This window comes from Ambystoma mexicanum, chromosome 5p (assembly GCF_040938575.1).
Source record: "Ambystoma mexicanum isolate Mex_15411 chromosome 5p, UKY_AmexF1_1, whole genome shotgun sequence".
Classification (NCBI taxonomy): Eukaryota; Metazoa; Chordata; class Amphibia; order Caudata; family Ambystomatidae; genus Ambystoma; species Ambystoma mexicanum.
The window spans coordinates 1,070,663,204-1,070,673,979 of NC_090930.1; the positions used below are offsets into that span (position 1 = coordinate 1,070,663,204).

A 10,776-nucleotide genomic window follows, 5' to 3' on the forward strand; every position below is an offset into this window, starting at 1 on the left:
CTCAAGAGTACAATCTAAAGCTGTCCGAACAAGTATCTGGTCTTTCCATCGAGAGAGTTTACAACGAAATGAATTCCATTGAACGTTTTGCAACAAAATCTTTACCATTGAATGTATGTGTGTGTTGGTTAAAGGGTTAATTTTGTTTGGGGTGGGTTTGTAATGGTAAAAAACAGGGGATTCTGGGGGGCGGGGGGTGGGGCCCAAAAAGAATTACAAAAAATACAATTGATGGTAAAAGTTTAGATGGAAAAATTTCAATGCATTTTCTTTTCGTTGCAAAGTTTTCGATTGAAAGTCCATAAACCGTCTGAACAGTAGGGTTTTCATATACACACGCATGTATGTTAGATTCTACATTTTAAACAGTTGGCACATGCTAATAATTGACGGATCTAGCATCTGCAGTATAATGCAGACCAAGAACATGCATGTTACAACTTCAGCCGTGCAAGTGTGCAGTAAGGCAGCAAATAGTAAATATAGACTACAATATGTGCATGTCAGTCTGCACAGAAGAGTCCCCATATCTTCAAGAATCTCTTGGCATGTGTTCTATAAAGGCTAACTTGCAGATGTCCTCCATCCAATCCTCTGATCTGAAGATCTTCTGACCTTTCCAATTGTTCAGGAGAATGTGTTTCCCCGCCTACTGGAGTTACTTAATCCACTGCACATTTTCGTGGATTTTCGCTCTTTACCTGCTGATTTCTCACTTCCTCCTCAGTCTCTTGATTTCGGGAAACAATTTCAGACATGGCTGTTGTTACAATGTATGTAACTTTGATTATTTATCCTGCTACTGATTGTCTCAGACAAGGATCAATCAGTGGTAGTTGGCGCATGAGCACATTTTAGATTAGATCATTGCAATGCCCTATTAATGGGAATCCCAAAAGGTCAAACCCAACGTCTGCAGGTTGCTCAAAATGCTGTCGTCAGGCTGGTTTATTCATTGCCCAGGCACTCGTCCATTGCTCCATTTCGGAGAAACCTTCATTGGTTACCGGTACAGCAAAGGGCCATGTTTAAGAGCCTCTGTCTAATCTTTACGTGTCTCCAATGGACTGCCCCTATATACCTTTTTTCAAAGATTGTTCCCTACCACCCAGATTGCCGCCTACAATCTTCAGATCAACACCTTCTGATGGTTCCAACTTCAAGGTCTGTTTTTTCTGCGGTGATAGGTGTTTCTCCTGTGCAGGCACCAAGCTCGGAACTCCGTGCCTTATGATCTTTTCAAAATGTACTCCCTCTGTGAATTCAGGACAAAGTTGAAGAACTTTCTCTTTGAGTAATTGTTCTTGATAAACCTGGCTCCCTGGCTCCTATTCCCTCAACATCTGCGCCCAGATGCCATTTCTTGGTTGGCTTTAACAGATCTTCGCAATATAAATATAAAAATCGAAATCAAATCATGTTGCACGCTTTACCTGTTGTTCTACAATTGTAACGACTCGCCAGTTGTTTTTTAACGTAACCTTATGATCAATTTCTCACGTTAGTCTTCTTCTTTAGTTTTGGATCATTAGTGCCTTACTGCCACTTATTTGATCAAACTGTTGGTCTACAATGTTTAGAAAGTGAGAAAAGTGGTAGGTAGTAAAGTCCTTATGTGTCATTTGGGTGCTTACTTTTGATTCATGTGTTGCTTTAGTGGCACCCTTATGTTTTGCTCATTGGTGGCACTTTAGCACCACCATTAGTTTGGGCACAGGTAATGTTTTAGCTACAGCATTAGTTGTGGCTCAGGGGGTGCTTTAGTGCCACTATTGGTTTCGGCTCCCAGGTGGCACTTTACCAGCACTTCATTAGGTTGCATAGTTTAGGATCACTGTTGACTCTTAGCTCCACCATTAGAGCTGCTTTATTTGTGGCACCTTAGTGCCACCTAGTGTGACTGCAAACGTTTGGACCACAGAGGCTGCTTTAGCAACACCATTAGTTGTGTCTTATATTGTCACTTGTGCACCACCATTATTATTATTCACCTCTAAGTGGCCGATTAACACCAAATGGAGAGATTGGAGAATATGGCTGATGCAGCACGCAGCAGAAATTCCGCCATGAAAGGCACCAGGGAGGGAGGTGGGCTCCGGTGAGGATTCTCCTTCTGCGATGCCGGCTGCCCCGCCTGACTAAGATGTGGGTGAAGGGCTGTGCAACCAAAAGAGTTCCATTTAGCGAAGTCAAAATGTTTGGCTTTTCCACTGATCTTTGGATATGGTGTACATCACTCTAGTGCAGTGGTCTTCAAACTGTGGAGGTTGGCCGCTCTAGGGGGCCCAAATGATGGCCGTGGGGTGGGGGTGCAAGGCTCTTCAATAAGGAAGTGAAGTGACTGCTTTCAATAGAAAATATAAACAGATATGGCATCGGGAGCGGGGGGTGGGCAACACCTTTTAAACTCAAGGGTTTGGGGGGTTCAGCATAAAAAAAGCTTGAATACCACTGCCTTCTCTCGTGCCTTTGGGCCATTACACTGGCATTACAAATTTACTAATTCAATTGTAGATTCATCCTAGAAACACCGGTGCCACCGGCCTGCCTGTAGTTTCACCCACGTAGGTCTGTGATGAAGCACTGATAAAATGACAGCCCACATTGGATAAACAAACATTACATCTGGAGACTTATTTTTTCAGAGTGATAGTAGGCAGCACTCTCCGCAGCGATCATCTACATTGAAAGGCAATTCACTTTAAAATATTTACTTCATCTTTGTATGCCTCTAGAAGTTGTAAACGTAGTTGACTTGTGTGCACTTTGCGCAGCAGGTCCTGAAACTTTGCTGCGATTAATGCGGACACTTATGTACAGTGTATATAAACACAGTGAAGAGGAAATTATCATTTCCTACCTCTACAGTCGTATTTTTGAGCTGTGTGGATTTTGCAGATGATCGGCACTCTCTCGCAGGGGGGTCCCTTACCTCAGATCACAGATCTGCAACCTTGGGCTCTCCCAACGATTTGGACTACAACTCCCATCTGCCATTAAAGTCTATGGCGGAGGACGGCCATCAGAGTCATAGGTCAAAACCTCTGGAGAGCTGTAGGTTACAGACCTCTACCTTAGATGGTGAACTGCCGCCTGATGGCTCTTAGAGGCTGATAATTGATGTCTGACACAAATTTAATGTACTGGAATTAAGGAAGTGCAACTGCTAAGACATGGGGTGATGTCAGCGGGTTCTGTGTGCGACCTACAATATGTTGGCTTCAGTTCTGCTCTTGATTTGAGATGATCATTCAAAATGGTACCAGTACCAGAACACAAAATTGCAGCCAACTTCAATTTCTGGTTTTCACACAATAGAAACGTTATATATCTCTATTTTCCCCAAACAGGCAGAAGAAGAGGATGATAGGAGGACGTCATCGCAACTTGAGGATACAAGTCCCAGAGAAAGCGCAACAAAAGACTACGCTGCGGTGGCATAGAAAGATGTCTACGGAAGCAATTACCAGGAGAATGAAGGCTTGCAATACTTGAAGTTTTAGGCCATAGGCCCGCCGATGTTATGTGATCGATGAATACAATGTAAAGATATTGTTGAATACTACCTATGGAGTTAAAATAATGAGAATGTTGTATAGGAAAAAAGAATTCTGCATTAAAGAATGACTGGTAATCCCCCTTTCAAAAAGGAGTGCATTGTTTCTACAATTCTAAGCCATGAGGGCAAAGATCTACAAGTACAGCTTGTGCTTTGTGATTGTGCTATATTATGTTATTCTGGACTGCGTAATTGCCAGCATTGTGATGCTGCTGTAGTATAACAGGGAGACAAAGCTGTGAAACAAACCGTCTGCATTGTTTTAGCCAAGAAATCTCTGAATGCACCACAATCAATGGGGAAGCTCTGTGTTTTCAAAGAGGAATAATGGGATTGTCTGCTAATTGTACTGCTTCAGTAACCCAAGCACTCCGATGCAAGTTTGATTTTAAACTTTAAAGCAATCACCAGTAAAACCTTAGAGAACAGTACTAAAAGTGTACAACTATTGTAATTCACCCGCAAATCAAATTCCACAATTTGCCGGCGTAGGTAGACATTTTACAATGCATCTCTCCAACCTCGAGTGCATTGGTGTACAAGTCTGTTGCTGCCCTACACTGTTCAACTGGTGAGTGTGCCAATGTATACAGTGGTGTGAATCGACCTCAAAAAGGGGCTTAAAGAACACGTTTGTATCATCAAGTAGTTAAATGTATAATGCTGTGTTATATAAGAGCTTGTCCGAAAATACACACACATTCACCACCTTTAGTTGGCACTGAAACCAGGTAGCGCATGTTGAATACCATAGAATCCGGATCTGCAATAGCCAAATTAAATATTTTGTTTTATGATAAGGGACAATCTTTCAAACCTATTTGCTGTATACTTAACATTGAGTGTTTGCATCCCAGGCCCAAAGCATGGGCCATCTATTGAGATTGCATTTTGCCATGTGGCTGTCCAGAGGTGAGCACTTCTCAGATGTGACTTAAGGGGAAGAAATGCAAACCAATTTTGTTGAATCATGGATTTCAAATGTATCAATTATTTTAAATGTATGCTAAAAAGATGCATTGGCTGTATCAGTGAAGAAGTCTAGGGGCAGAGACTTAGGCGGCAGATACTGCATTATGTCTGAGGGTTAAAATCTTGATGTCAGCTCTATCGGGTAGATGCAAAAAATTAAAACATCACTTGCAGCCACTTTAGATGTGTAATTTACATAATGATTTACAAAAGGATATGGAAGTACAAATTACTCCAAAGTGTGCAGATCCACCCTACAGGCCCATAGAAATGATTATTGTAGGTTTGAGCAATTTGCACTTGAATTTCCGTCTGTGAACGCCTGCGAATTACACATCTGAAGTAGGTCTAGCGCTGCTTTCCTTTTGTGTATCCCGTCCCAAGAAAGAGGGCAAGTGGTCAATTCACAACATACAACCTGCTCCAAAAAGCACTTCCGCCCTTTTAAGATGTGCAATTGTCCCGTGAGTAAAATGCAGCAGCTTATCATTAGGAATAGAGGTGCACAGTCTCACATGTGCTTAAATGTGTGTTGGCTACCACAGGGCAACCTCAAAGGTGCTTGTGGTGGAAATTCAAATAATGTGGTCTTGTTTTTTCCTTTTGAGAATCAAGAGCATTTTACTCAAGTGTAAATGACGCTTCGAAAGTGTAACTAATACCCTCTGGAAGCAACCTTTCTTTCTGTGAATTGGCTCCTCAGAGGCTGCTTGATAACGCCTCTAGGCTTTTGTCTCCCTGTTTTACTCCGTCAGCCATTTTAGATGTCTCTCCTATCAGATGGCCTGCACCAGAAACTAAATTTATCACAGCATTCCAACATGTCTCCTTGCCCTTGCAAAATTCATTGGTATCGGCTGCCAGCTGAAATTACGGAAACAATGCATTTTCATCGAAGAGTTGGCTACCAAATATATATATATATTTCATCAAAAAATAAAGTTGTTGTATTTGCTAACAAATTTAAAAACAAACATTAAGCAACGTATTTGCAAATTATACTCTACGTGCTAAAAAAAGATTTTACTTAAGAATGTGTACCTTAAGTATCAGGTATGTGTAGAAGTTGAACTTCTTCAATTATTTTAAATGAGTTTTAAATAATGCTCAAGAAACTTGCACTAGTCTTTGCACCGAACTAAGAGAGAAACTAATGGTAAGTCTACATGAGGCTTCCCTATATCCTTGTTTGAATGAAACAGGACTTGATCCAGAGGCAACAGTGCATGTCAAAATCAGGGGCGTTGCTGGGGGGGGGGGGGCTGAGGGGGCTATAGCCCCAGGTCTTTTGGTTGTAGCCCCGGATAGAATCTCAGGAGCTACAGCCAAAAGACTAGCTAGCCCCCAGTCCCAACAGTTCCGACATCAGCTTAGCCCTGGGTCTTTTCCAGACCTAGCAACTCCCCTGGTCAAAATGATTGCACAGAAATCAAATGCATTACTTGCAAAACGTACTTGTAAGGTATAACTAACGTTTGTGAATTGATACATCGGCCAGTGTGTTTACTGTGATGTATCACCCATCCACCGTCATGGAACAATAGGGGTAGGCTGGCATCTTTAAATACATGCTGTCTTCGGCACTACCCACTACGAACATAGATACAGAAAAGAAAAAGAAAGCTGGTGATACCAACTTACAAAATGCAGACCGAAAAAAGGAGCAGAGGGAAGATGCGTGTGGGAGAGGGTAGGGGTTGCAAGTGGAGGTTCGGGCTGTCAGGACAGTATCATGAGGGAGGGCTCCAGTAGTAGCGTCAGTGATGGGGTGAAGTGGAAGCCTGGGGAATATGCAGGGCTCCCCACCCGCTTGGTCAATATGATGGGGAAAGATTTGACAAGCGAGTCTGATGAATGCTTGTTGGAGTTAAGGGTTTCAGGGGGTGATTTAGGTGACTGGGGATGCAGTGGTATCGATATTTAAGGGAACACAAAACTATTTTCTCTGGAATGGTTAAAATAAAGCATAGATATTAGAACAGTGTACATTTTGTTGTTGGTATTTTTGTAGTAGATATTATGGCACTAGATATTGCATATAGAACCATGCATTCCTTGAGGAAATCTGTGGACAGCTTACTAAACCAGACATTCCTTGTTAAGGACAGCCCCTTTGCAGGATTTGCCCTCTATTTCTATGTCAAATGGCTAACTATCCAGGAGTGGCTTGATGGCTCAGTGTGAACAGTCCTAATTAGCATGAGCATGTGTGAAAGAGATACCATAAAAACTGGTAGTTCCCCCCATTATTGACTGATGTATGTTTCACTGGTTCATTTCTATTCTTGAAGGTTGTGTAAGCGGACCACAGATTCCATCATGGTTATTGATTTTAATGAGGAATCCTTGTTTACATCCGATACATACGGTATTTACCCGAGCATGAACACAAACGTACATTTCCTCCTGCTTCTCAGTGTATGTATTCACTCACATTAGATATTGAATAGGTTCTTACACTATTCTTGATACTTGCAAGGCGCTCAACAATCTATAAAGTTATATCACTAGCCATCCACTGCTGTCAAATCAATGTCTACATAATATGCAATGTATGTTTGACTGCCTATAGGCCAATAGTCTGCAACCATTGGCTCCAGATGGTTTTTACTACAACTCCCATCGGCCCTATAAGATGCAGTCAATGTTGAGGGAATCATGCACATTGTAGTCCAGAATGTCTTGCTATTTCGGGACTCCGCTTCTAAGCACACAATTGACTTTGGCCCCTTCTGATGGCTTTGCCTTGGAATTGGCAATTGCTGATAAAGCGATCCATTGCAACCAATTAGATGCCGCCCAAGGGATAGTCTATCAATGGCGCTTTGTCCCACTCCCTCATCACCTGATTCTGATAGCACAGGAGGATCACAGAAGCTGTACTGGTCTCTCAGGGGCGGGCTCCTATGGTAGCAGAGAGGACTTGTCAGTACTCAGATTCAATACACGTTTATTATGGTCTGTATCATGTTTACTTGGGAGCGGACTTTGGGTCTGCCAGCAGCGTGTAAAAACATATTTGTATTGGAATCATTTCATAACATATCTTGTAGTCTTGTGTTTACTGTGGTATTTCTCAATTGTGTCGTAAATGTATGTGTTATAACACTTAAAACTATTTCTCGCCTCATTCTAAAGTTTTGCTATGAATTTTGAAACCAGCGCCATTATGTTGATTTTTAATAATGTCTGCCTTGTTATTCAAAACAAAAATGATTAAATGGTTGTTATATTCTGCAAACAAGGAAATTATGCCTTTCTTTCTCAGACTGTCAGTGTTTTTTTTCTTTTCTTTTTAAAAGCAAAAAACAGTAATGTGGTTAGAATTCAGATATGTGCTTTAATAATTGTGTAGACTCTCCAATTAACTATTTTTGAACGGTTTATAAAATCATACCATTGTCCTATTTTTTTAATACAAAAGGATTGACTTCTCTTAGCTATATACACATTCGAATTACAGGGAAAATGAAGGAAAAGAAATCTATGCTTTTTGGAAAATACAAGTATATCAACATGGCCATGGGGCTTACGCAACTTTAAAAACAATTAACAATGAATTAAACATATATTCTATAGAGCCTCTGTAATTTTATAAAACATGTATATTCTTTGTGCAAATTAATGCATATATTTATTGACAGATATAGTTTTGTATAGATTTCCTTAAGGTCCTTCCTAAAGAGAATTACTTATTTACAAAGACAAATATCATCTATTCAAGGAGCATATTCAGTCCTCACAGTGTATTTGCAAACTACTTCCTACAGAAGAGATCTATAAAGGCAAGCCCACTGGCACGATTAAAGGACTAGGCGTCAGGATCGGAGCTACCTCTCATGAAATCCCTGTGTTGCTCGCTTCTCTTGACACACTTAACTTTGTACTAGATTATTTTTCTAAAGCAAGAATATAGAACCATGTACTTTGCAAAGCAGAATACAACAGAACTTGTATTGCACAAATGGACTTATGATGCATTTGTTATAAGATGATAATATTTTTATTTATTTGTAAAAATAAATGTTTATGCTCCTTCAGTTTCATGTGTCTGCCTTTTCATAAACTGTTGGGTATTGTGTCATTATGCACTAAAGATTATACTGTATTTCAGTATTGGTCTGGTTAATTTAGACATAGTTGCAAACAAATATAAAAGAAAATCTGACTAGGAATATCATATGTATGCTGAGGTTGCGTCAGAACATTTGTTTTTTTCTCCGCTCGGAATTCCAGGCAGGAAACCTGAATATTTCTCTGGTGGGAATTTCAACCATGGAATCTAATTATTTCTCTCAGGAGATGGAATTGCCCATACGAACAAAATGCACACATCACTTATTCACTTTTGTCTATTGCACTTCATGAACTCTGCTTAAAGGGTTTATTTAAGATATTGGGGGTCATTACGAGGTAGGTGGTAAGGGATTACCGGCACCGGTAAGGACACCGGTGCCGGTAATCCCTTACCACCCTATTCCGAAAGTCCCATTGCGGGTCCCTTCCTTAACACCTGAGGCCTCATTACGAGTCAGGCGTTAAGGGTTTTACGGCGCCGTAAACGGCGCCGACCCTTAACGCCTGATTACAAGGTCCCTTTGCGGGATGGTGATTTTAACGCCTGCTTTTTGCAGGCGTTAAAAACCATGCCGCAAAGGGACCTTGGTGCTAAGTACGGTGCCGCAATTTGCGGCACCGTACTTAGCACCTTCCCCATTCCCATTATGCCCTATGGGGCAAAAATGGGAATGGGGAAGGGCCATGGCGGAAGGGGGAATTACCACTCCGCCAACCTCGGAATGGGGTGGTAATTCCCCATTCCGCCATGGCGGAGTCGGAGAGTTACCGGCATGGACCATGGTGCTATTAGCACCATGGTCCATCCGCCAGGGTCGTAATGAGGCCCCTGGTTTCACCAGGCGTTATGGAAGGGATCTGTTAAGGGACTTCAGAGCTAATAACGTTACCGCAAATTGCTTCCCGGAATGGGGACTTACTGAGTCCTCCAAGGTTGGAATGACCCGGTAAGTCCCTATTTCGGGAACCCGGACCCGGAATGCGGTAAGGGGCTAGCCATGGTGCTAATAGCACCATGGCTACCTCCTACCTCGTAATGAGGCCCATTGTAAGAAGTCAGTACTGGAGAAAGAGGATGCATGTGCCGCGAAAGTGACAGTAGCAGTGCACACTTGCCGTGTCTCCTTTTTGTAAAAGGAAAAGGAAGAGTTTTAGAAAGTTCCAGTGTAAAGAAATCTGAGATCACACCAACATATTTGAGACAGACTTGTGCGAAAAGTGGGAAGGGCTATTCAGTCAAAATATTGACAAGAAAATATTGAAAGACAAAAGTAACACCATGAAAATAATAAAAAATACAAAAGAAATGGAAGGAAAAATATCACCCAAGGTTTGTGCCAGAAATCTTGTGTGAAGAATAGTGGAGTTTAAAAACTGAACCAAATAAGTAATGCTAATGTATCAACTCGGCAGATTCCTTATCTTTGAAATGTCTCCCCTGCAAGCTGGAACCTCCGTTTTAAAAAAAATCATATTAGCACATGTTTCCTCCACCAAAAGCGAAGGCATCAAAGGTATAAGTGGTGGCGCACTATCCGATCCCAACCGTTCCTTTTCCAGTGCTACAGGTTACAGGACTTAAAACCATGCTCTGGGCCACTGGCTGCAAAGGACATGCAAGTTTAAGTTCTGTTTTCTTTCACTATTTTATCAAAAGGAGTAAGACGCCGAAGGGTTTTAAGGCTTGGGGTAGTGTAATAGGATATTATCCATCATGGACACCCATGACAGTTGCATCTGGTTACTGGGCTACCAACATGATATAAAGGGTTGTGGGGCATGTCAGGGCATGACATCCAAGACTAGGTCGTCTTATGAAAGTTTGTTGGTGGTGTCCCAGGAGCATTCTTAGGTGAAGGGTTTGCCTCGAGAGGACCATATTGGTTCTTTGGAACTGGAACAGGCTCACTCCGAGCCCTTATGAGGGAGCGACTCCAGCTGAAGTTCTCCTGTTGTTTGCAGAAGACATGAAAAGGGATATCACTCTAGGGGTGTTTCTTGGTTATCAGGACACAGATCGTAGAAGAAGCCCAGACAAAGAAGAAAAACACTGGTAGCTCTGCTAGGTATCCCCCTATCAATTTAGATTTAATGACCATTATGGAACCATAAACACTGATGCCACCGCCAACAGTGGCGCAGGAGGTCTTGGTGTTCTTCTGGCATAA

At 41.8% G+C, this 10,776-nt stretch overlaps 1 protein-coding gene across 1 annotated transcript in view; it reads left to right on the forward strand.

Annotated features, from left to right (window-relative positions):
• Positions 1-8,571, forward strand: part of DCDC2 (doublecortin domain containing 2) — a 770,556-nt gene extending 761,985 nt beyond the window's left edge. Inside the window, exon 10 of the mRNA XM_069613571.1 lies at positions 3,351-8,571. Coding sequence (XP_069469672.1) covers positions 3,351-3,443 — 93 coding nt within the window. The 3' untranslated portion in view covers positions 3,444-8,571. The remainder of the gene's footprint in view (positions 1-3,350) is intronic.
• Positions 8,572-10,776: the final 2,205 nt, after the last annotated feature.